Below are 21,977 nucleotides of genomic sequence, written 5' to 3'. Positions count from 1 at the left end.
CACAATTTGCAAACGAGGGAGTGGGCCGGGGAACGAACACTGACAAGTACTTCAAATACAACAATGGTGGCTGTAGACAAGGAACATGACAAGTATCGGGATCAATTACTCGAGTGGTGGTCGACAGGTGGGGCTGAACAGATATTCAGCCATTCGGAGTTGGCTACTGAGTCGTCATCACCGAAATAAATTAAATCAAATATCATTCCATCCCTGAATTCTAAGAGAGAAGCCTGTTTTCTCCTATGCGTGTTGTATGCTATCATTACTTTCCCCGCGGCGAAGCGCGGCCGGGCACGCTAGTAGGGAATAAGTTTGTCTATCCAGTCGGAGAGCCCGCGAACGCTGTTGGAATGTCTCTCCCTCTACATGGAGCCTCGTATGTGTGTATATGAACTTCAAAATCCTAACTTCGCGACGATGTACAGCATCATGATCTGTATGGCACGATGTGAAAACATGGAAACGGGCTGAACAGCGCGGAGACGTTTGCCTCGAAGGACCACCAAGGGTTTTCGTGTCGAGCGTTCGGAAATGAGAACCTAGACAAACATCTCTTAATCGGGGGGGAATCTCGCATGGACAGTCTTGCACTGAAGCTTCGAGGGAACGTTGCAATCGACGAAGTGACATCTGAATCGTCCGAGAAGGTGGACGGGAGTCTCATGGCTTGACCGGGAGAATAACCTAATCTCTCGTCCCTCACGTCGGAATTTCAGCGGACGACTTCTCGAAAGGGAAATCGCGGGGTGAGATACCATCGAGAGTGGCAAGAAACACGGAACCTACTACTGGTGCTCGTTCAAAAATTACCCGGACACGTGTCCCGCTCGCATCACTCGCGAAGAGAGAACAAAACCGTTGGCGATGATCGGTCGCGTCACACTCTCTGAAGAACAGATCAGTGAAGTGTAAAGTCGCGAGTTTCAAATTTCAAACGTCGTGCTTTGAAATTTCGGCGCGAGACCGGTCGCGTCTCACTCTCCGTCGCCATTCCTCTCAGCGCTTCCAGCTGACGTGACGCTCTGTCGGTGGAGAATCCAAGCTCCGGGAGTGACCTTGTGGCTCTTCTCAGCGAAAGGCGTCGAGAGAAATTTCGTCGAATAATGGGACGAAAAGCCCCATTCTGGATTTTCGTCGAAGAGTTGAATGAGACGCTCAAGTAAGTGTATGTGCCGCAGCTTCTAACCGCCACCAGTCATCTCGATGAGAGTGAAGACCTTCCCTTATGGGAACCTCTGCGGTATCTTTTTGACAAGGAGTGAGGAACGTCCCAGTTTTCTCTTGAATGAGCGACACCCTTTCACCTCTTCGATACATTTTCTATCAGGGTCAGAGGGAAGGGTCCTCGTCATAGTAATTGCTTTCGAAGTATTAACAATCGGATCCGAGGATTCGTCGCCGGTAGTCTTAATCATCGGCGGGAGAGGAGACGTTTCCGTAGTGGGAGCTCTCCGCCGTGGGGGAACTTTTCGGAGACTACACCGGCTTCGTTTCCTCTTCCTGAAATTCAGCGTAACTCATCTCTTCTAGAGGCTCGCAGGAGATGCGATACCTACAATGATGAATATTCTCGAGATTGGAACGACCAAGCATGGACTCAACGACTCCCTCGCTGGGGATGAATTTGCTACTTCCCTTTCGTGACGAGATTCCTGTTCGACCCGGGGGTTCGGATGTCTCGCTCAAGCGAGCTCGTCTTTCTCTCGACAAGTCTCATTCCGCGTCGATTGAAAAATGCTCGTACGAGCCCAAGGCTTCGAGCCTCGACGTGTACTTTTCCCCGAGAGTGGCGAAGAATTAAGCCTGGAGGCAAAGCTCGGCTGCGTCCAGGGGAGACTCTTGATCCTCTCCCGGCTCATTTGGATGACTCGAGTTCTATGTCTCGAAAGACCTTAGCTCCTCTGAGGAACTGTACTCTCATGACTGATACGCAAGGCATGCTCTCTACCATCTTTAGCTCACGAGTCACGAGCACGCCACAACTTAGCTTCGAAACCCATGTGAACAACTCACGCAGAAGAGGTCGCGGCGTACGGAACATTTCGCCGCTGCTCGGTAGATTACACCCAAAAGCGAACGTACAGCGAAGAGCAAACTATTTATTCGTTTATTGATGTCGATTCTATCCCGGCCGATATGTGAAACCATGAGTTCCGATTTAGTCTCATTGTCAGCAAGAATCGCTCGCTCACACATGTTCGTCCACAGACGAGGAGCGCGGAATCTCAGCTTCACCGAAGTCAAGGAACTGGCCCACAATGAGTGGCCAACTCTGTCCGTTGAGCAGCGGGAGCGCTACCGACTTCTCTCGAAAGAGGATCAAGTTCAGGCTCCATCCATTCGATACGAAGCGCCTCTGAAATCCTCTCCGCTCAAGAGGAAATCAAAAGTCGAGCCCTCCAGAAGGTCGGGATATGGAGACGTGTTGGAGCAACCTTTCATCCTGGCCGATACATCGGAGACGACGGTAATCATTTCAGGAGATATTCTTTCTATGAAATCTTCACCACACGAAACCTCGTATCCTCATTATTCATTATCCGCGAAAAATGCCATCGACATGGGTCGAAACAGCTCTGCGAATAGCTGATCTTGGACTCTTGAAGATTCTGTGCAATGAACGGAGCCTATCGATTCTCAGGCTTCAAGCGAGGGGGAAATCGCCCTGGCCAATTTCAGCCTGCGAGACGGTGTCAGGAAATTCCTGAGCCTTCATCGAGTACCTCAGGCCGGAAGTCACTCTGGAAACTACGGGAGGAAGCTGAGAGTTGCCGACAACCTGCAATGTGAGTTTCCACGCCTCTCGCTGTACTCCGAATCACAGATCGGCCTTGCTCAGACGGCGATATTCAATGATCAATCATCAAGGGTTGTCAAAGACGGTCGAGTTTTTGAATGCCAGGAAAAAATAACCGACAAGCCTGCATGATCATATCTGTTGTCTTAATCTCGACCCGCAGCTTCCGTCGTCGAGTTTCCCGACTCAGAGATTGTGACTGAAGTGAGTCAATTCTGTCCTTGTGTGCAATGCTCAACGGGGAGAATCCTCATTTTCGCTAAATCCGCCAAGGTAGAGATCCTACGGGATATGTTTAGGACCATGACCGGTGAGTGATTCTGCCGTGCCACCCAATCATGAATTTCCTCGTCTGAGATGAGGTGGAAAACTCTCAATGCTTTCTACAGAAGAGGAAGGATCGATGATTTCCATTGTCGTTGAGCCCGTTGAGAAACTGATCGGCCTGATCCATTTCGCGGTTAATAACCTTCTGGGGAATGTCGGCCCGAAGGGATGGTCCCTGGTTGCCGAATACATCAATCAGGAGTGTCTCAAGCACAGAAGGGTCCCTTGTGACCGTCATCAGCAAAAAGACGTGGGGTGTGCTCATGGTGAGGGATGTCTCCAGTCGTGTTGGAGCTCACAGCTAGTACGATTCGATGCTGTGAGCGATATACATAGCTCGCCGTCAGGGAATGATCATGAGCGGGTCGATCTCACCCGCTGAGCTTTACTTCCGCAGGTGGCGTGGTCGCGTTGACTTTTAGTTTGATCAGCGCTTTCAAGGGAGACTTCGCGCCACTCGGCCTGGTGTATGAAGAGGGGAAACATTTCTTGATTCCTGAAGCAGGTGACTCACAGGCGAACAATGAAGAGACGTCGCGGAGTGAACTCCGCGAAACTAAGTCCCCCAAGCCAGTCCTGATTTCTGTGGTGCCCGGGCCCATAGTTTACAGACCCGGCCGAGGAAGGCTTAGATCAACGGCGTAAGTAGGGTCGCCGATCTTTCGTTTCACCTTGACAATCAGCCAAACGTTCATCAATTCAATCTATCAATACACTTCCCGTGACGTGAGTCGTACAGTGAGAGTTGCTCGTCGACGCTACTAGTGTACGACGGAGCAGAACACTCCGAACTCCAACAGGAGTTTCGAATTCCGATGCCTGAAGTTTTGGTCCTGAATGGCATGTGGTTCCTCAGATATGATTCCTCGCTTGTCGATCTGGGCTGCGATAGATGCATTTCGCCAAGTTATGCTTATAATATGCATTAAGATCCTCGACGTTCCTGCCTTCGGAGATGGAAGGTGAAAAACTCACCGGAAATTCATGAGAATGATGATCCCGGATTTACCTTATTCGTTGGCGCCCCCGTCGGAGCAGGGGGAACCCGCAGGAGATGAGCGCGTCTGCTGTCGATTCATGTTCGCTTATCGCTGGCCTCTCGCTTGTCATTAAGAGATTTCTGGATTGGCTCCGAGGCAAATTTCTGACGAGTATCCACTCCCGTGGAAGGTCCAGGCTTCGGGGAATCGCGATAGCTATTGACCGTAAATGAGAGGCGATGCGATCTGTGAGGTAGACCTCTAGCAGCATCATCAATTAGCTCGATCGGTTCGTGAGGGGTGGAAAATGTTTGGATAACAAGGCGTGTAGGGAGTCCACTCATTATTGAAAGTCTTCGACTTCCTTATTAGTGGCGAAATTTTCACCAGGAACGCTTCCGATCGCTGAATATCTCACCAGGCACATGATTCGGGATCCTTTGTTTCCAGGAGAATCGTACCGTGGACGGGTGACTGCGTCGACGGCGAGGCGCAAATCGCTTCTGAAGAAGCTCCGGTGAACGGAACTCGGGCTTTGATACTGTAAATGAAAACCCTGGCCCGCATTTAGCTCTATTTTTTAGCATTCATTGAACTCGAAGAGGAAACGAAACCGTGTAGAGAGGTAGAAGGGATAGGATCTCATCAACCGAGGAACCCCTCTCTCAAGGAATGACGTGAGTGAATCAGAAAATGTGGGCGAAGCTGTGAATGGTGGGCTTCCCATCACGCCGAGACTGACGAACCGGAATTCCCCATAAAAGGGAAGGTCTCTATGACAAGGTCAGCGATGCTCGGCGAATGGACTTAATAACTTGTAGCCTAGAGTTCATACGTGTGTTTCAATTTTCTATTCATCATCAGTCGCCCCTGGAAAATATCGCTCGAGAGTGTGTCCGGCCATTGATTCAGGCATCCGAGGCGTCACGGTCTCGAATACAGAATAAATGTGATTGGTGGAATCAAGTTCATCCCTAGCGAAGCAGTCAGAGATTTTTCTCGTTCGACTCTTTCGCTTTCTCGTTCGAGAACCTCATTTCTCATGGACGGATTCCTCGATCCATTAAAAATAAATCTTCCATTTATTTTCATCGAAATGCTATCGAGTTCTCGCTCCGACGTGCTCAGCGCTCCCGCTGTAGAGGTTCATAGACACTATCGTAATTATTGATCAATTGCGGAGTTTCCAGGAACCCCTTTAGTGAGAGTTTTAGCAATTTGCCGGGCAACTTCAGAGAAGGTAATGATTGTTGGTGAAGTATAGTGACCTCCTCGCATGATTCAATCAAATGGTCTATGCTACGGAGAGGCACGCAGTATTCAATGTCGTTAGCAGAGTTCAGCTTCCAATGCGTGCCCCAAGCAACTACCCAAAACCAGATGGCTATGAAAAACCATTACATTCTCGAAACTACTCCTAAAATTTTTTCGGGCTGAACCACACAGCCAAGGTTTAATGTCCCGGGTACTGTTATTCACGTTGCTTCCGCGGACGGATCCATAGAGCAAATGTACCCAGGAGGATCAAGGCCGAGTACCTGCATATTTCTCCGGCAGCGCCGCCTCCCGGGCGAGTGGCGTCGTTGCCCGGCGGCTTCGAAACTACTCCTACGAGAGAACAACATTTCCACCATAGAGATATCTCCTTTAGCCGCTCTAAAGGCTAGATCTGTCAACCCGGGATCGACTGCAAACTCGGAGCTCGTTCCGGCCTAGACAGCGCGTGATCCTCACTTTTTGAAATCGGCTCCACAACACTCTCACTCTCACCCTCTCCCCCCGTACTTCGAGTCTACCGGCATCGGTATCACGGAAGCTTCAATTGAATTCTCGCCTCTGAGAGCTTCGCACGGGGTGCAGGAAAAAGAAAATCTCGGTTTCATGAAATTGTGTACACTCATCGAATATCTAAGAGAAATTGGGGCGCTCGAGTGTCCGATAATAAATTCATTATGAAGGAGTCATTTTCGAGCTCTGTCGAGGCGGCGATAGCCCTCCCTCTCTTTTCGAGTCGGGGTCCCTTTCCACCCTCCCTGATCTCCCCACCCAGCGCTGGAGTCCCAGGAGCTGCTAGGAGAAGTGAGCATAGCTCTGAGTAAAGCGAGGCTACTTTTTGATGTAGAACCACCGACGAATCTCCACCATGAAGTGCCTACGTATCTCCCCGCACGTAGTCCTAGCCAGCTTGTGCGTGTTCGCTACAGCAACCGGTGGTCAAGGTATGCTCTGGAGCATTTCTGATGTTTCTCCGAATCGAGGCCCCCCTTAAAACAGGATCCGTCCCGAGAAAAATTACTTCCGTTCGAGTTTTCTTTCTCTCACAGCGAAATTCCCGATAAGGTCTGAGGTCTTTCCGGACGTGAGTCGCGAACATCACGATTCGCGCACGAACGGAAGCCGACACGACGCCCTGAGAGAATCCCAGAGACCAAAGTACCAATCCGGTTCTCTCTGTGATGACTCCCCTGCTGAGTGTTTCCTCCGAGCTTCACCTTCTTTTTGGCTGCGCCGAGATTCTCGGCTCGACTACAATACAGCTCCCGGTCGCCGCATTGACGTCGACCCGGCGGTAGGCAAGCTCGCGTAGCGGACACTCTCTGACTCATGATGACTACAGCGGACAACAGAGTGGGCCTCAGTGGATTCCTAGTGGTGGATGCCAAAATTTTCGCGTCACCAAGAGTCGCTCGTCATTCGTCCCGCCAAGGGGCTGGATCAGATTTCTGGGTGCGCTCAATGCAGACCATCATTGATCGCTCACATGATCCGAAAGGGTGGCGACTTGACGGAAATTCACGCTTGGCGGATGGGCGGGGACTGTGACGACGCTTTTCGGAACATACAGAAATGACGTTGTGTCGCTCATCCGAGACGTCGGATGCTGACCCAATGGCGGCACGTGCTCCTGGCGCTGATAAGACGGGATCTTCGGCTTACGCGATCCGTAGCACGTCCACATTGACCGGCGCCGGCGTCGCGTCGACTAGAAGAAAGTTCCTAGAAGAAAGAGCGTGTGAATAGGATACCTAACGTTCCTGGAAATTTCGCTTCCAGAATCACCGGAACTGCAGAAAATTCAAATTGATAACGCCCTAGGAATGGGCGATAAGGCGGACATCATGTGTTCCCTGAGACGAGGCACACAACCGATAACATTTACATGGTGAGAGGATTTCTGCAAGAGGTCACGACACGGAACGAAAGGTTGTCGTGAAGGAGTGTCGGCATTCAATCCGAACAATCTACCATTCTATCTCCAGGCTCAAGAGAACATTTCCCCCTGAATTCTAGGTACAAGGACAACCGACCGGTGCGCGCCGGCCAAGACGGCTATAATTTGGTGGATTTGAACGGTAAAAGCATTCTCGTAATAGAGCGCATCGAGAGGAGTCACATAGGCAACTACACCTGCACAGCCAGCAACAATCTAGGATCAGACAGCTATACTGTGCCAGTTTTTGTCGAGGGTGAGCGTCGCATCCGAGTTCCGAACCGCAAACGATCCCGAGAGCTCCGAAGCCCCCGTGCTAATATAATTCCTGAAATTCGAAGAATTTCACGCAGGAGCATCATAATGAATGCCTGCTCTTACAGCGCCGCCTTCGTGGTCTCTGACGCCTTCAGACACCACGGCTCCTACAACTTCTAAAGTGTTCCTTCACTGCGCGGCCAGCGGATATCCGCAACCCGCCGTCCAGTGGTTCCGACGGGAGAAGAAAGTTGACTTCGTCCCAGTTCGAGAGTCCGATCGAATTAAACTCCACCGGAACGGTACGCCGATCGAATAAGCACGGCGAACGGGCTCGAACCTCTACATTTAACCGAGCATGATCTTCAATTCCCAGGAACTCTTGTGATATCCATGTCCAACGTCGAAGACGCCGGAATGTATCGCTGTGAGGCGGACAACAAGCTCGGGAAAATCCATCAAACTCTGCGACTGACCATAAGCGGTAGGCTTCTTATCCGTACTGTCCCTGTGAACATATAGGAGTTCGTCATCCTGTTTCTCCAGACTGATCGACGGTGATTTTCTCGGGGATCCACAGCTCCGCCTACTATAATCGAGCATGACGAAACGGCGACGATTCGGAAAGGACACAGCGTTCGAATGCGCTGCGAGGCGACCGGCGATTCTCCGATGACATTGATCTGGAGCAAGGACGAGCGACTTTATAAAAATGCATATGTCGTCGGGTAAGTTCCCGGATCGGAGCTGATCCTGGAATCGATCGCCAATGAGGACAAGATCATTCTACCTGTTAGGGAAGAGCGGAATACTGTCATGAGCTGTGAGATGCACCCGCGCCGTGATCGATATGTATGCGGCGCTCGTGAGGGACATGCTCTCCTGCTCTACTTTCACTGGCTGTATTACTATACCTACTTGATTTACGTCATGTGACGGGAATCGTCTGAATCTCCCTCCAGAATCGCCAATTAGCGACGCGCGCGAAGAGAGTCAACCGTTCGATGCTCGGTCGCTGACCCATCGAGCCGTAGCTGATACCCATGAGCTGTCTGTTGAAAGATCCGCCGGAACGGCTCCTGCAGAGCAGCAAAAGTCGCTGGAAATAGGAGTCCATAGCGTCGAATTTGTCGCAATCATGAGCTCGCACGAATTTTCTGGACTTCCCCATTTGAACTTATCCAGACCAAGAACCTGCCGCCATCCATTTACCGAACCCACGGGATCCGGTGAATCTTCGCCGGGGCCAGAGAATGTGCGACAGCTATGGGGATGAATTGCAGACCCAATCGAACACCTCAATCTCATTTTCTCGTTGGCTCAGTCCGATCATCCTCCGGGGGAGCGGTATCGAGCCGCAGCTCTCGAATCTTATTATGATACCCGGACCCGGATCGACCCCTGTTCCGGTATCTCGCCTCTGGAGCATTCCCTTGGGAAGAAGATCTCTCATACACGGTCAGAAGCAGGGATTACACTGCAAGGATCTTCGAAACCCGGACAATTATTATGTGGATCATCCTCGAGATGAGGCAATGATCACAATTTCTCCATGGAATCGCATCGGCGAGAGTTTCTGACGAAACTCACTTCAGCTCGCTGATGTTCAGCGCCTCGCATTTGTTTGTATGCGACGAATGCGCGTGCGTTTATCTCGAACACGAGAATTCACCCCGAAGAGTTCCACTGCATTAACATATATTTGCTCCGAACGCAGGTATGATATCATTCAGAGAGTGATGCCCGGCGGAATCCGTTCAGAACTGATGATTTACAACACGACGCCCGGCGACGCCGGCGTCTACATGTGCAAAGTATCCAATCCTTTCGGGAGAGCAGAATCTTTCACCAAACTCCAGGTTCTCGGTGAGCAGCTTGTGCCAAGATGTCGAATGATTGGAAGACGGGAAGCCCCCAGAGCTTTTAGCGCTGCGGCTCTGATAATGATTTCTGAAACTTCCCGATCCTCTCCATGAATATAGAGCCGCCGTCGGCGCCGTATGGGATCCGCGTTACCAACATCGAGAGTAAACAGGTTCGCCTGAACTGGCAGCCGCCTCGTTCAGTCGTCAATCATTACATCGTTCGCTATTGGAGAGAGAGCCACAACGGTACCCACCGATTTTTCTGAAATTCGAGTTGATTAGCGGATCATTGAAATATTAGAGCGCCATTGAATAAGTTATTAGGACGTCAGAACTACGACTCGGTTCTCGATTCCGAGCTAGCTAGCTAATTGATTGATTGTTGTGAAGCTGCCAAGAGCGGGAGGAAACTATCCGTGCTCTCGATCGCGGACGGAGAAACGAGCGCCTACATAGCCGACCTGCATCCTGGAACCACTTACAGCGGCTACATGATCTCAGAGAATGGCGTCGGTTCGTCAAATCAATCTCAGGATTTCAAGTTCACCACTCGCGAAGCTATTCCGACAGCCTCGCCTCTGGACGTGAAGCTCATAGGCATCGGAGCCAAGTTCTTCAAAATTCAATGGAAGGTAAAGTTAATTCCTGATACATTATTATCATACCGGCTGACTGACCTGCAACCTTGAAGCTCGCCAAGCATAGAAGAATGGTGCACCCCCTCATAAACGGTGGAAACGGCCACGATTAAACCATAAACTCATAAGTACCCTTCTCGATTCGCGCGAAGTCTTCACAAACTTCCAGTACGACCCCTCGATTGTTTAGTTTCGTTCCCGCCATTAATCGTCTCCATGTCTTTGATCGTTTTCAGCCTGTACCCGAAGACCATCAGAACGGAAAAATACTCGGTTATAGCATCGGCCACAAACAGTTCGATGCTGACGTTCCCTTCACTTTCGAGAGCGTACAGGGAGAACCAGGAGAAGCGATCGTCCGCGGAGTGAAACCGAATACGAAATACGTCGTCGCGATCCAGGCGTACAATCAGGCTGGATCTGGACCGCTCAGCCATCATCTGAGCGTGAACACTTTGGACAAGGACCTCCCTGGTCCCCCGAATTTCGCCGTGACCAGAGTAACCGCCACCTCGGTTTCGGTACAGATCCGAGAGAAGACCGCGAACAATCATGTCACCCGTAAGTGAACTGCCGAGAGCGAGTTGATTCGGAAAGAAATGCACCGCTGGGAATTCCGTTCGTACTATCCCATTCCGAATGCTCATGGCGATGCTCTTAGGCTGTCATCGCAGCTTCTCGAGGACAGACTCACGAAACGGAAAAGAAGAGATTTCGGAGTGGCTGGCTGTCTTAAGAGCAGACCTGTCTACTGACGCTAGGGGAAAACAAACGGCAGAAATCTTGCTTATGTTGAAAGAAGGAAGGAAGCAAGCAGGTCTCTGTCAACCGAATCTCTTCCTTGTTATTTGAGTCTGAGACGCTCAGCGTTTCTCGCTGCGGGCCAGACTCTCCCATCCGTCCAAACAAGATATCCTATCCGTCTATCTCCGAGAGCAGAGAATTTCCGAGCGGCACGAGCTCTGAGCTCACAGTGAACAGGTACTTTCCTTCCTTTTCCTCAACACAGAATTCGTGCTAAGCTACCGCGAAAGCGGGATGGACACCTGGAAATCAGTGTTCTTCCCGCCGCACACCCATCATCTCAATGTCGAGGGTCTCTCGGCAGCAACGAAATATGAATTGACCATCGCCTCATACAGTGTCCACGGCCGCGGGGAATCCTCGAAACCGATGACATTCACCACCGCCTCCGAAGGTACGAATCTCATCTTCGGCTTTATAATTAGCGCTTGATAGGGGAGGGCCCTCGCGTATGGGATTCCCATATTGGATGGGGCAGGAACATGTGCAGGAAAAGATAGGAACCATCCGCCTGTTGCAGAGAGTCTGGAATCTGTTTTCTTCTCTCTGCAGAGAAAGACGTCAACACTATACGCATGGCGCGCAGCGGTTTTCTGACCGCCGAGAACATGGAGGCAGTTCTCAATGAGCCTCGGCTTTTCCTCCCGTTGCTTTTCTGTCTGACACTAGTCGTAACCTCCATCGTGACAGCTTATGCTTGTTACAAGAGGATCGTCGCCAAGTACAGTAAGTTCCCCTAATTATAGAGACATTGGCAGGTCCTTTGACACCGATTGCCCTCTCCTCAATTTCGAGAGTGCTCGAGGAAGAGTCAAGTCTGCCCGCGTCAGAACATCTCTCCGATTTGCGTCTAGACTCAAGACGTCATTATCAGATATCTCAGGAGTATCGTTGTTTCATTCTCTCTGATTAATTTCATTCTCACGTTCTTCTTCTGGAACAAATGGGGAATCGGTCTAATCCAACGCAGGTGCATAACATAGGAGTCGGTTCGGAAGATAGTCCGGAAGAAAGTGTTATTCTCCGGTAAAACGAATTATTATTCGGCGTCTTGTTCGTCGGAATTCATTGGGCGGCTTAATCATTCCGCTCAGTGGCAGTGACTCAGTCAATTAGAGCCGCGCGCGGCCTTGATGCGGTGGAATCTCCCGGTACTGAAGGTATACGACCTCTCCGGCATTGATCAGGGGCTTTCCGGAGAGATACTCCGAATGTCGCTGGTCGGCATTCGAGCTGCTCGCTTCGAGAGGCTCCATCAGGCTCAGTTTCACGCATTTTGTCCTCAGCCGTCTTCAACAATCCTCAAGGAGCCCAAGTCATGCAATACCAGACGGTGCAGAGCCCCTACGGAATTCTCGACCGCGAATACTGCGTTTTACAGCAGAAGCTTTACGGCCTCCAGGGTGGCGGTTATTACGGCGTGAACAAGAACGGTGAGGTAGTCTACGACATGCCCTACGACGCCGTCATCAACACGTCGTTGCCTGTGCCCCAAGAGGATGTCGTCGCCGCGGCGGTGAGAACTATTTTCCGGACTTTTTTTGAGCACAGATGCTTTCGAGAGCCTTCGTAGTGCCACCTCAGGCAGGGAAAGGGGGTTGCTGAATCGCCGGAAAGAGCTTCGCCCACCGGTGGCCAAGCTGAGGGACTCGAGCTTACGGAACTCGCCATCTGTCATTACAGCAACCGAAAGATTGCTACACGATGCTTAAAGGGAAAGACAATCGACAATCCTACATCGTCGCTCCAGCCGTTCCGGAGAAGGATGAGGCCTTGCGGGCCACCTTGAGAGCAGAGAAAGCCATGAAGACCAGAAAAGATGGTTCTGAAACGCGCTTGAACGGCACCGTGATCCAGGCGGACATACATTCTTCAGACGACTATGTAGACGACGATGATGAGGTAGGTCGCCAGGGAGCGGGAATTTTCACTTTGGGAAAGCAAGAAAACAGTGCAGCTGAAGAGATACCTACCGGAAGACGGAAGATCTTCGCGTTAATCCGCATCCATGCGGCTCCTGTACGAGCGACAGATCGGGTCCGTTCTGCTTTTGATTTTCCCCTTCAAACTTCCAAACGAGCCGCTCGAGCAAGCCAGACCAATCCCGGGAGCAATACTCCTACGAATTTCTGTGCCCTGACTTTATCCGGATTGATCCCGAATCGCTGAGCGAGAGATCGCGTTGTAACTTTGATTCAGGATCAGGATCATCGTATCCGGGGGTTCCTCGTGACCTGAGGGAAGGAAACGTTTTTTCTCCCACAAACGCTCTCGTCAGACCTTGCAACGATGTTTTGAACAATACTCGCGAACTTTCCGAAAATCTGAGTCTGAATTCCGGAATCCGAGAATCATGGCCTCTATGGCAGAGGGAATCATCATCCTGTCGGGAAATGGATAAGCGGATTATCTTTTAAAAAAGCCAGTCGAGACCCCTTCATCTCACTCGGAGCGTCGAATGACTTTGCTAGCGTTCGCAGTAAATTGCGATCTCTTATCGAGTGCCGAAGTCGACTTACACTCCGACGCGGACGTTGCCCTTGCAGAGTGACGTGAAGGACGGCACATTCATTCAGCCTACGGAAAACTCCGATCCCGAGGACACAGACAATGACGGAGACGACCTGGAACCGGAGAACCACACTGAGCCAACTGATGTTGGAGCCTCGTCTCATGGAGATTCGAACCCTGACATCAAAGGTATTCTGGTTTTCCAGCTGGTGGAGAATCTGTACGTTTATAAACTGATTGAGAAGCGAGCCGAATCTGAGCTGTCTCCGAATGCAGCTTTTCGTCGTCACCGTGTCGGAGTCGAAAAACCTTCAGACGCCACGTATGACAGTCCGCGAGTTTTGCCGAGAGTCATTTCGCCCCCTCTGCCTCCCGAGTCACCCGTGGTTTCGATTAAAAGAAGCTTGAATAGTAACTGTACTAAGATCCCCGGCTCCTGATGTCTCACTCTTATCCGACTAACAACACTAACCTCGACCTTCAGAAGCTTCACCCGAGAAAACCGACGCGACTGATTTGCTCATGAAGAGTCCATCAGATTCCGCGGTAGCAATGGAACCTGAAGTTCCCCCAGCTATCCCGAAGAAACAATTCACGTCCCCCCTCGCCGCTCCAAGCCACGTTGTTCCCGAAATGGCACCCTGCGACGATTACGACATAAACTGGCCGGCTCCGCCTCCGCTCGACGGTCTGGAGTGAGGGTATACGTGCATTTCGAACGGAACATTCATCCATGCTAGGATCTAGTCCATTTTACATATGAATGTATAATTTGATTCTGTACCTTAGCTAATTCATTTATTGATACAAGCCGAATCGAATGCTTTGTCTAGTCATGAATGGTGATTTGATACAGTCTACATGATTCCCAATGATACTTTTGTACTCCGTGTGTCTTGATGCTCGAGAGATCATGATGTAGCATTAGTGTGAGCGAGAAAAAAACATCAATGGCATATAGCTTTAACAAAGGATTGTGTCTATTCCCGATTGCGGATGAAGAAGAGTGAGAGTTTGCCCGGCAGTGAAAGAAAGCATCTGATAACACTGATGAAAGGTGGTCGAGGAGGCTGTCCCGAGTCGTACTTTCATCGCAATGAAATTTCAATCGTTTCATCGGTTTTTCAACCCCCTTCAAGACGTCGTTCCGGCTCGGATGGCAATTTGTTTTTCTGTCGAAATTGAGCTTACGGTTCTGCTATTGGAAAATTTCAAATTCGATATTTCGAGTCGAAGGATGCCTGTAAATAAAGGAACGATGAAGTCCCTGAAGGTGTTCTTGATACGAGCTCGCTGTGTAATTACACTGTCGACGATTCCAGATTCTCATTCACGGTGCCTGGGGCCGGTCCACCAACAGCTTAGGTCTGCGGTCAAGAGCTCCAGCGTTTCCGAGTCTTAGGTACATCGGTCGATCTTCCCATCAGTGTTCATGAGAGAAACTTGATGTGGAGTCGTTGCTTGGCGAAGCCCTGGTCGGCCATGATCCCAGCGCTTTCGGGTCCTTCGAGGAATGGAAAAGTTTCGCCTCGAGCATGTGGAGGCGCGGTCTCGATAGCACAATGCGGAAGTTTGGGAGACCGATAATTAATTCGTGAGCGGTTTTCCGCTTCAGCTCCTCCAAACATAATTTTCATGGAGGATCGGACGAGTGGATTTGATATTCGCTTCTACTATTGTAGCATCTTGAGTGATCAATTGAAGGAATCGTGTCTACGTTCCCGATCAGAAATCCTCATGCGCTCAGACGAGCGGTGAGAAATCCACGTGAACGGAACATTGGCACCAGGTTGGCCGGTGGTATGAAGCCGGTCTGACGTCGAGTCATTCCGGGCCATTACATAAGCTATTTGTCGCGCCAGCTCTCTACCGAAGCGCGCTTCCCGTCTGTGCGTAAGCATTCGCGACCCCACGCATCCCCTAGAGAACATCGAGCCACATCGGTCCCTGTCGCCAGAAGGAAGAAACTACTCTGAACAGATCCCTGATGATATCTAATTGCTCTCCAAAGCTCTGAACCTCGATTCGCGTCGCGGAGAGCCCAAACGAATTTAATGCGTAGGAGAATATGACGTTCGATGACTTAGCCCGCGACGTCCAACAACAAGTTATTTCCGTATAAACCACGAGACGAGGCACCGAATATCTGTATTCGCGCTTATTATTATCGAACAACGATCCCTCCGTCACCGCATGTTCGAGCCCGAAATTTCTGGGGACTCGTTTCCCTGGAAAACACTGATTCGACAGCGTCATGAAGGGCGCTCAAAGAAATCAAAGCAGAAAATCGACAATGGATTAGATCGGCACACAGGAGCCCTAATGTATGGAGGTGGGCTTTCGATCGAGTTATAGTTCACTTTGTAGAAGGGGAAGGAGACTGTTGAAGTTCAACGAAAAAGAACGGGAACATTTAGACACGACCTGCGATAACGATTTTCTGATAAGATCTGTCTCTCTCTCTCTGCTCATCTGATCCGAAGGGTCTATGAGCGAGGGCACGAGGGACTTCTCTCCCTGGTCTTGGATAGAATCTCTTCTGGAGAATCCGACTCCATCCAGCATTCCCGAACTAGATCCTCAGCCCGCCGAGATCGGAGGGTATTAGTCGCTCCAGGACAACATACTTCGCGTTGTCGAGTGGCTCGGCACGACTTCTCGTCGAATGCCATTGTTTATCGGCTTTCCTTAGTTTGCTAATTTTGAAGACTCGAAATGAGGACTACTGTGATGTGCTTGTTGCTAGCGTCGTGCACTTTGAGAACTTCGGCACTCAGAATCGTGCATGAGGTTTTCACCAAGGAGGGGCCAACTCACTGGAACGAGGATTTGGCGCCCGAATTGGAGAAAATCATGAAACGTGTACAAAGAGAGCTTTTCCCAATTGTCAACGAAATCATCTACGATGATGCAATCGACACGGAGTGCTTCCAGACCATGGCGCGTATCTTGAGAGGCCTCGGAGAGCAGAAAATATGGGCTCTGAAATGTGAGTAGCTCACGCTAGATCCGATTCAGACTCGCCTCCATCCTCCGGGCGGTCCAGTCTGGAGCGAAAATGAACCATACGACCCGCCTTCGCAGTTTTCGACGCCTCGGGGGGTCCGGTCCCGAATATCGCAGAGGGGCGCGTGGTATCTTTCGGGAGCTACGACGAGTGTTTAACCATTGAGATCCCGAATAAAGAAGACCCGTCAATCGTGAGTGGACAATCGGTTCAAGCGGATCATTCATCTTCAGGGGAATCATACACAGTTCGGAGCACCGGACATGAGTGATCATTTGGAGACGGAAATATAACGTTAGCTCAGGGATAGAACCAGCCTCTACGATTCCCTTCATCATTCCCTTTTGAATTCAATAGGTCGATGCCGGCGGCAAGTATTGCACGCTATCCATGACTATGCAGCGACAGCCCATGGTACACAGACTGGCACCGAAAATCGTCGATCAGGTCCCACTGTTGAAGGTGAGATAATTGACAGCTTCTGCAAGGTACACGGCTTTTCCACCGCGATGCGAACAGCTCGAATGACCCGAACGCGCGCAAATTCTGCGGACAGCCCTCACTAAATCAAGACCAAAATACCATTCGATATGCATTCTCTTCCATGGTATGTATGAGGCACGGAACTTATTCTGACAGAGAACTCATCTTTTCCCGCAGCATTACGTTGGTAACAGCACCGAATGGGTTCTGGATCTGATGGACAAGTCGCCCTTCGGATTTCGCGTGGGAATCTGTATGCCTTCCACGTGTAATTCAAGCATAATCCCGCACTTCGTGGAAAAACGTGAGCCGTCCCCTGGAATCTCGGAGCAGTCTCGGGATCCTATCTCTGTCTCGGACGATTTTCGATAAGTCCAAGCTTTTCCGCTGGAATAATTTGTCGATTGAAATGGAAATTCCAGTTGGAGGGAGATTTGGTCTCGGTGCCACTGTGCTAGGCTGTCGAGACTCAACAGAAACAACGACATACCCGACCGGAACTTACATACTCGGGTGAGTCTGGAGCGGAAGTTCCATGACCATACAGTCACCATAGCTCACAGCTTTGTTCCAACCGAGCCCTTTTCATCTCAGAGCGGTTTTGCTTCTCTTGATCGGAATCGTGATCGTTGCCACCATCGCGGACTTCCAATCGACCAACCCCAAAGGTTAGCCAATTCAATTATCAAGTCCGCCCCGATTCCGCTGAGTCATATCGGAGTAAGCGGGAAGAGACGGTGGGAATATTTCCGGTGTCGTCACTGTTCGAGACTGCGTAAGCCTCGCTTGAAGAACGTCTCCACTTTGTGGGGAGCTGGGGACTGGGCGCCGCCGATTCCCCCTTGTAACGTATTATTCCCTATTCCTCCGACAGAACAATCGATACATCTACTTCGATGCTTCTCGGCCAAGTACTCCTATTTGAAACTCACCAGCACGGATCCGTCCGCCGAAACTCAGCACCTGGACTGTATTCATGGCATCAAAGTTCTGAGCGCTCTGTGGATTCTGCTCGGTCACAGTTTCGCCGGGGATCCGGGACGCTATGGTGAGCAATCGGCTCTACGCGGTTCAGCTTAGGAGCGATAGGTTCCTACCAGGCGGCGTCAGAGGAGAGATTCCGACCAATGGTTCACCGTTGATGTGTGCCGAGACCGATGATTCACAAATCCGTCTTGCCACCTTTGCAGACCGGCCGCAAGAAATCCTGAATTTACTGCAGGGTCCCGCATTCAGCTTGATCAGTCAGGGCCTTCTCGCCGTCGAGACATTCTTCTGCATTACCGGTATTCTCATCTATCGGACGGTGCTAAACGCATGGAGAACGAACAAGGTACATACCATCAGGCCTTTGGAAAATTCGGGGAAAGCGCTCTCCGACGCTAACCCGTGAGAGAGGAATGCTCATCACCGAACTGGCCACAGTTTCATCAAGCTGCACCTGGTGTCCACACTCGTGCAGCTCGATGGGAACGCGGAAGAATATTCTCGGGAAGAATCTGGAATTCTCACTGTTCCCCTCTCTAAAATAGTCCTCGACGGCTACGTTCGGCTTGGTGATGATTCTTCGGAGAGCCTTCAGGCTTATTTTTCCGGCAATCGGATGCCTCGTCTTCTTGTACATGGTACCTCTGATGACGTCTGGACCCGGAATGGATTATTTGTTCACGAAACACGTGATCCCGCTATGCAACAGTAAATGGTGGACCGTACCGTTGTTCGCCACCAACTTCTTTGCGATCGATGAGAGCTGTCTCCCGCACCTATGGTGAGCAGACCGTTGGATATGAGTGGAGGTTGTTTCAAAATGGTCGTTCCCTTCGAAGTCTAGAAAGTTTGCATCATGGTAATGCGAGAAGGCATACAAATTCCATATCTTTGAAGGTACATGGCGGCGGATATGCAAATCCTGTGTATAATGCTCTTCCCCGTCATCCTCATCGCTACAAAACCCAAGAGGGGACTTACAGTAGTGGCTCTGATGGCACTCAGCGGAGTTATCTACACCATTCACCTCATCTACGCATACGACGCGGCCCCAGGCCTCGTCTTGTTGCCTCGGCAATTCCTCAAGGTATGCTTGAGCGAATCGCAGAGATATGTATACTCCAGGCAGCTAGCACAGCCGAGCAGCTCGGAAAGAACGTATTCCGCCTTGCAGCTCGTCAACTATAACCTGCACATCCATGTTCAAGCCTTCACCAACCTCTCAGGGGTTTGTGTTGGCATCCTCGGGGGTTACCTGATCGAACACCACCGGAACTTGAAGTTCCCCAAATATTTTTTCGTGTTCGGCTGGACAATTACTACAATCGTGGCCAATGCTCTCCTGTTCGGTGAGTTCTCTGCTCACCCTCAGAATTCGCCCAATCGGTAACGGAAGTCTTCTGCGCGACCCGGCTTAAACGTTTCCCTTTTTCCAGCGATTTATGTTTGGCAGAAATCCGGAGTCATCTCCACGACAGAAAGCATGATCTACGGAGGTCTCCACAGACCAGTTTGGGCCCTGTGCGTTGTGTGGGTAGTGTACGCGTGTGCGGCTGGAGGCGGCCAACCGATTCGTTGGATTCTGAACCGCTCGAACTTTGTCATCCTAGGCCGACTGTCCTGCTGCTTTTACATGGTCAGCCTTGTCCTCATCATGATAAAGAATTTTTCAGCGACACATACCGTTCCCCTCACATACACGCAGAACGTAAGCGAGACCTTCGTTTTTTTGTTCGAGATTTTCTTGTCTGGATGGATATCGTCCTCCCTGAAACTCCATCGCACGGCGGGCCTCATGCGTCTAACTAAGCCAGGTTTCGTGTTCTTCCCAGATCCGGGATACGGCAGCTGATGCGGTTTACGGCTACGTCCTTTCATTTATCCTGTTCCTACTCTTCGAAGCGCCAGGATACGCGCTCGATAAATATATATTCGCCAAGATCTCGCATCCTGGGCCCTCTCGACCAGACGAGACGCTGAAATCCGTTACAGCCGATAAGATCATCCCGGAAATCAAGCATTGTGGACTGTGATCGTGCCAAAAATCGATCTCTGTTCGAACCGAGTCCCCAGCGGAGTTAGTCCTATCTCCCACGACTCCACTGAGTTTCATCCATCTCTGTAAATACTCCATCCATTTCCCGGAACCCTCGAATAGATCTAAACGGAATAAACGTTCATATAAAGATCGTGGAGAAGCTCAAATAGAGGGCGCTCGATGCTCGGCAGACTTCGAGCACAGTGATGCTCCTCCGAGACACCTATTGCGAGTCAGCATCGTCCGCGCAGGACTAGCGGCGTGGACTCGTAGGAGGGAGAGTCGGACTAGAGTTCCTCCAGATGTTTTCTTACGGAGTTGAGATGCGATCGAGGCACAAGGAGCCCAGGGATCCGGGCCGGGTCTCTCCGGCGCAGGGAATGAGAATCTGGACGTTTCTGAGTGAGTGGCGTGTTTTGAGTGAAAACATTTCCGCGACACCAACAAAGCACACTCGGCGAGTGATCCTATTCTCTCCCCATCACGTGGTTCAACTCACTGGGAACTTAGGCCTCGAAAATCTTGAAGATTTGCCCGAATCAAGCATCAGCGGAGCAGGGATTATAATTGCCTCTACTCCATTATTTGGCGGAGATCACTCTGTGGGCTCCGTCCCGGGGAACGCTCTCGACGATCATAATTTGCAGCTCACGGCGAATGAATCAGATGAAGTCCATAGTTACGATTTTTCGCAGCTTCTGATCGGCAGCGCTTTTTTGTAGAAAGAAACCCGCGTTCCAAGAAGTCGGAGATCCGTTCTCAGCGACGTTCCTTGATGAGAACTTTCCATTCACACCGAATCCACGATGCCTCCCGTGTCGTCAGAGGGATCGCGAAGTAACGGGAGCTTACGAGAGAGGCTCCTCTCGGCCTCGACGACTAGATAATACTTAAGTCGTTTAATGAAATGGGTGGAGCCGACTATTATTCAAACACGACGAGGACGAATAGAAACCCCCAGAAAGAAGAGATATGCTTGAAAGCACGCACGACGGCAGCTACCCATCTCTCGGAATTCCGGATTCGCCCGTCGCTGCACTCAGCAGGATCCGATCAGGATCGAAATCGCATCGAGCGATGTCGATCAAATTAATCGCGAAAGCTCCTATGATCGTGCTCATTCCGCGCCTCCGAAGAGTCGCTTGCGGCGGGGAAACATCTGTCTCTTGAGAAAATATCTCTCGGAAGTATCGCTCGACCTCGTGGAGTGTCCCATCTCACGATTGATTTTTTCTCTCGTGCTCCCCTTGGACTATTGTCTGGCGACCGGACGACGATAGTCATGCTCGAGCGGAAGCGCAATTCCTCCGAAAGCTCAGTCCTCAACATATATGTTGGGATCGCCCGTCGAGTGACATCTTGAAAGAAGTGCGCACAATCGTCTGGTCGGCGACCGTTTCCAACGAGATGCAAAAGCCGAGAGCAAAGCTTTTGTGAAGCCATTCTCACGCAGCCACTCATGACAGCAGGCCGAGTTTCTATCGGGAGAGCATAGTACAGCTATCCCAATATGGCAATGTCGACCGTGTCAACGGATATTGACAATTTCCTTGACGAACCTGTATTGCAACAAGCAGCGCGTTTACTCAGGTCCCTCGCTCACAGGAACAACATGGAAGAGCGATGTTGTCGAAGACGAGCTACCACATCACAGAATCGCTTTTTCGGAATCGCTTCGCTACTGAGCATCGAGAATTCAACGAAACGAGTTTATGCAGTGTGAGGCGTTAGGCCTTCTCGAAGTGACTCGGTTGGCGAGTTTTGAAAGCTCGCGTCTCAATGGTGGAAATCCTCTCTGAAGCCCGATGACTGGAGCGGGATCCAAACCATAAACACTCGCAAGGAATGGAGGGAGTGGAGTTTGAGTCGGACGTGAGCCCCACACTCGATGGATCCGACTCTTGTGTCAGCAATAATCCTGTTATAGAGATGAAATCGATTCCGGCCCCAGGGCGAAACTGAGCGGGCCTTGCAGTCGAATAGACGGTGGTATACGGTCAGAGGCATGTATGTATGCCTTTCCTCTCCTCCGTTCATATCCGATGCCCGCCGCCGCTGGCGGTGAAGC

At 50.7% G+C, this 21,977-nt stretch overlaps 2 protein-coding genes across 2 annotated transcripts; both read left to right on the top strand.

Moving 5' to 3' along the window:
• The first annotated feature begins 1,001 nt into the window (after positions 1-1,001).
• Positions 1,002-14,093, top strand: LOC100907140 (Down syndrome cell adhesion molecule-like protein Dscam2). Its single transcript, XM_029111514.1, has 21 exons — positions 1,002-1,162; positions 2,212-2,470; positions 2,645-2,789; positions 2,964-3,110; positions 3,190-3,393; positions 3,525-3,632; positions 7,162-7,270; positions 7,399-7,574; positions 7,702-7,878; positions 7,953-8,060; positions 8,157-8,304; positions 9,294-9,442; positions 9,559-9,687; positions 9,832-10,073; positions 10,316-10,640; positions 11,089-11,277; positions 11,436-11,609; positions 12,170-12,399; positions 12,567-12,785; positions 13,430-13,583; positions 13,879-14,093. Exons 1-21 carry the CDS (start codon positions 1,107-1,109, stop codon positions 14,091-14,093), a joined length of 3,663 nt encoding a protein of 1,220 aa, XP_028967347.1. The 5' UTR covers positions 1,002-1,106.
• A 2,016-nt stretch (positions 14,094-16,109) lies between these two features.
• On the top strand, positions 16,110-19,904 carry LOC100906994 (nose resistant to fluoxetine protein 6). Its single transcript, XM_003743466.1, has 13 exons — positions 16,110-16,383; positions 16,479-16,594; positions 16,759-16,863; positions 17,062-17,188; positions 17,307-17,397; positions 17,479-17,552; positions 17,759-17,932; positions 18,075-18,217; positions 18,417-18,652; positions 18,769-18,958; positions 19,046-19,220; positions 19,308-19,579; positions 19,704-19,904. The coding sequence occupies exons 1-13, from the start codon at positions 16,110-16,112 to the stop codon at positions 19,902-19,904; spliced, it is 2,178 nt and encodes a 725-aa protein (XP_003743514.1).
• The last annotated feature ends 2,073 nt before the right edge of the window (positions 19,905-21,977 follow it).

Source organism: Galendromus occidentalis, unplaced genomic scaffold (genome assembly GCF_000255335.2).
Source record: "Galendromus occidentalis unplaced genomic scaffold, Mocc_1.1 scf7180000077446, whole genome shotgun sequence".
In the NCBI taxonomy this organism is placed as follows: Eukaryota; Metazoa; Arthropoda; class Arachnida; order Mesostigmata; family Phytoseiidae; genus Galendromus; species Galendromus occidentalis.
Note: the sequence above shows the minus strand (reverse complement) of the source record. Positions and strands in the feature narration are given on the sequence as shown.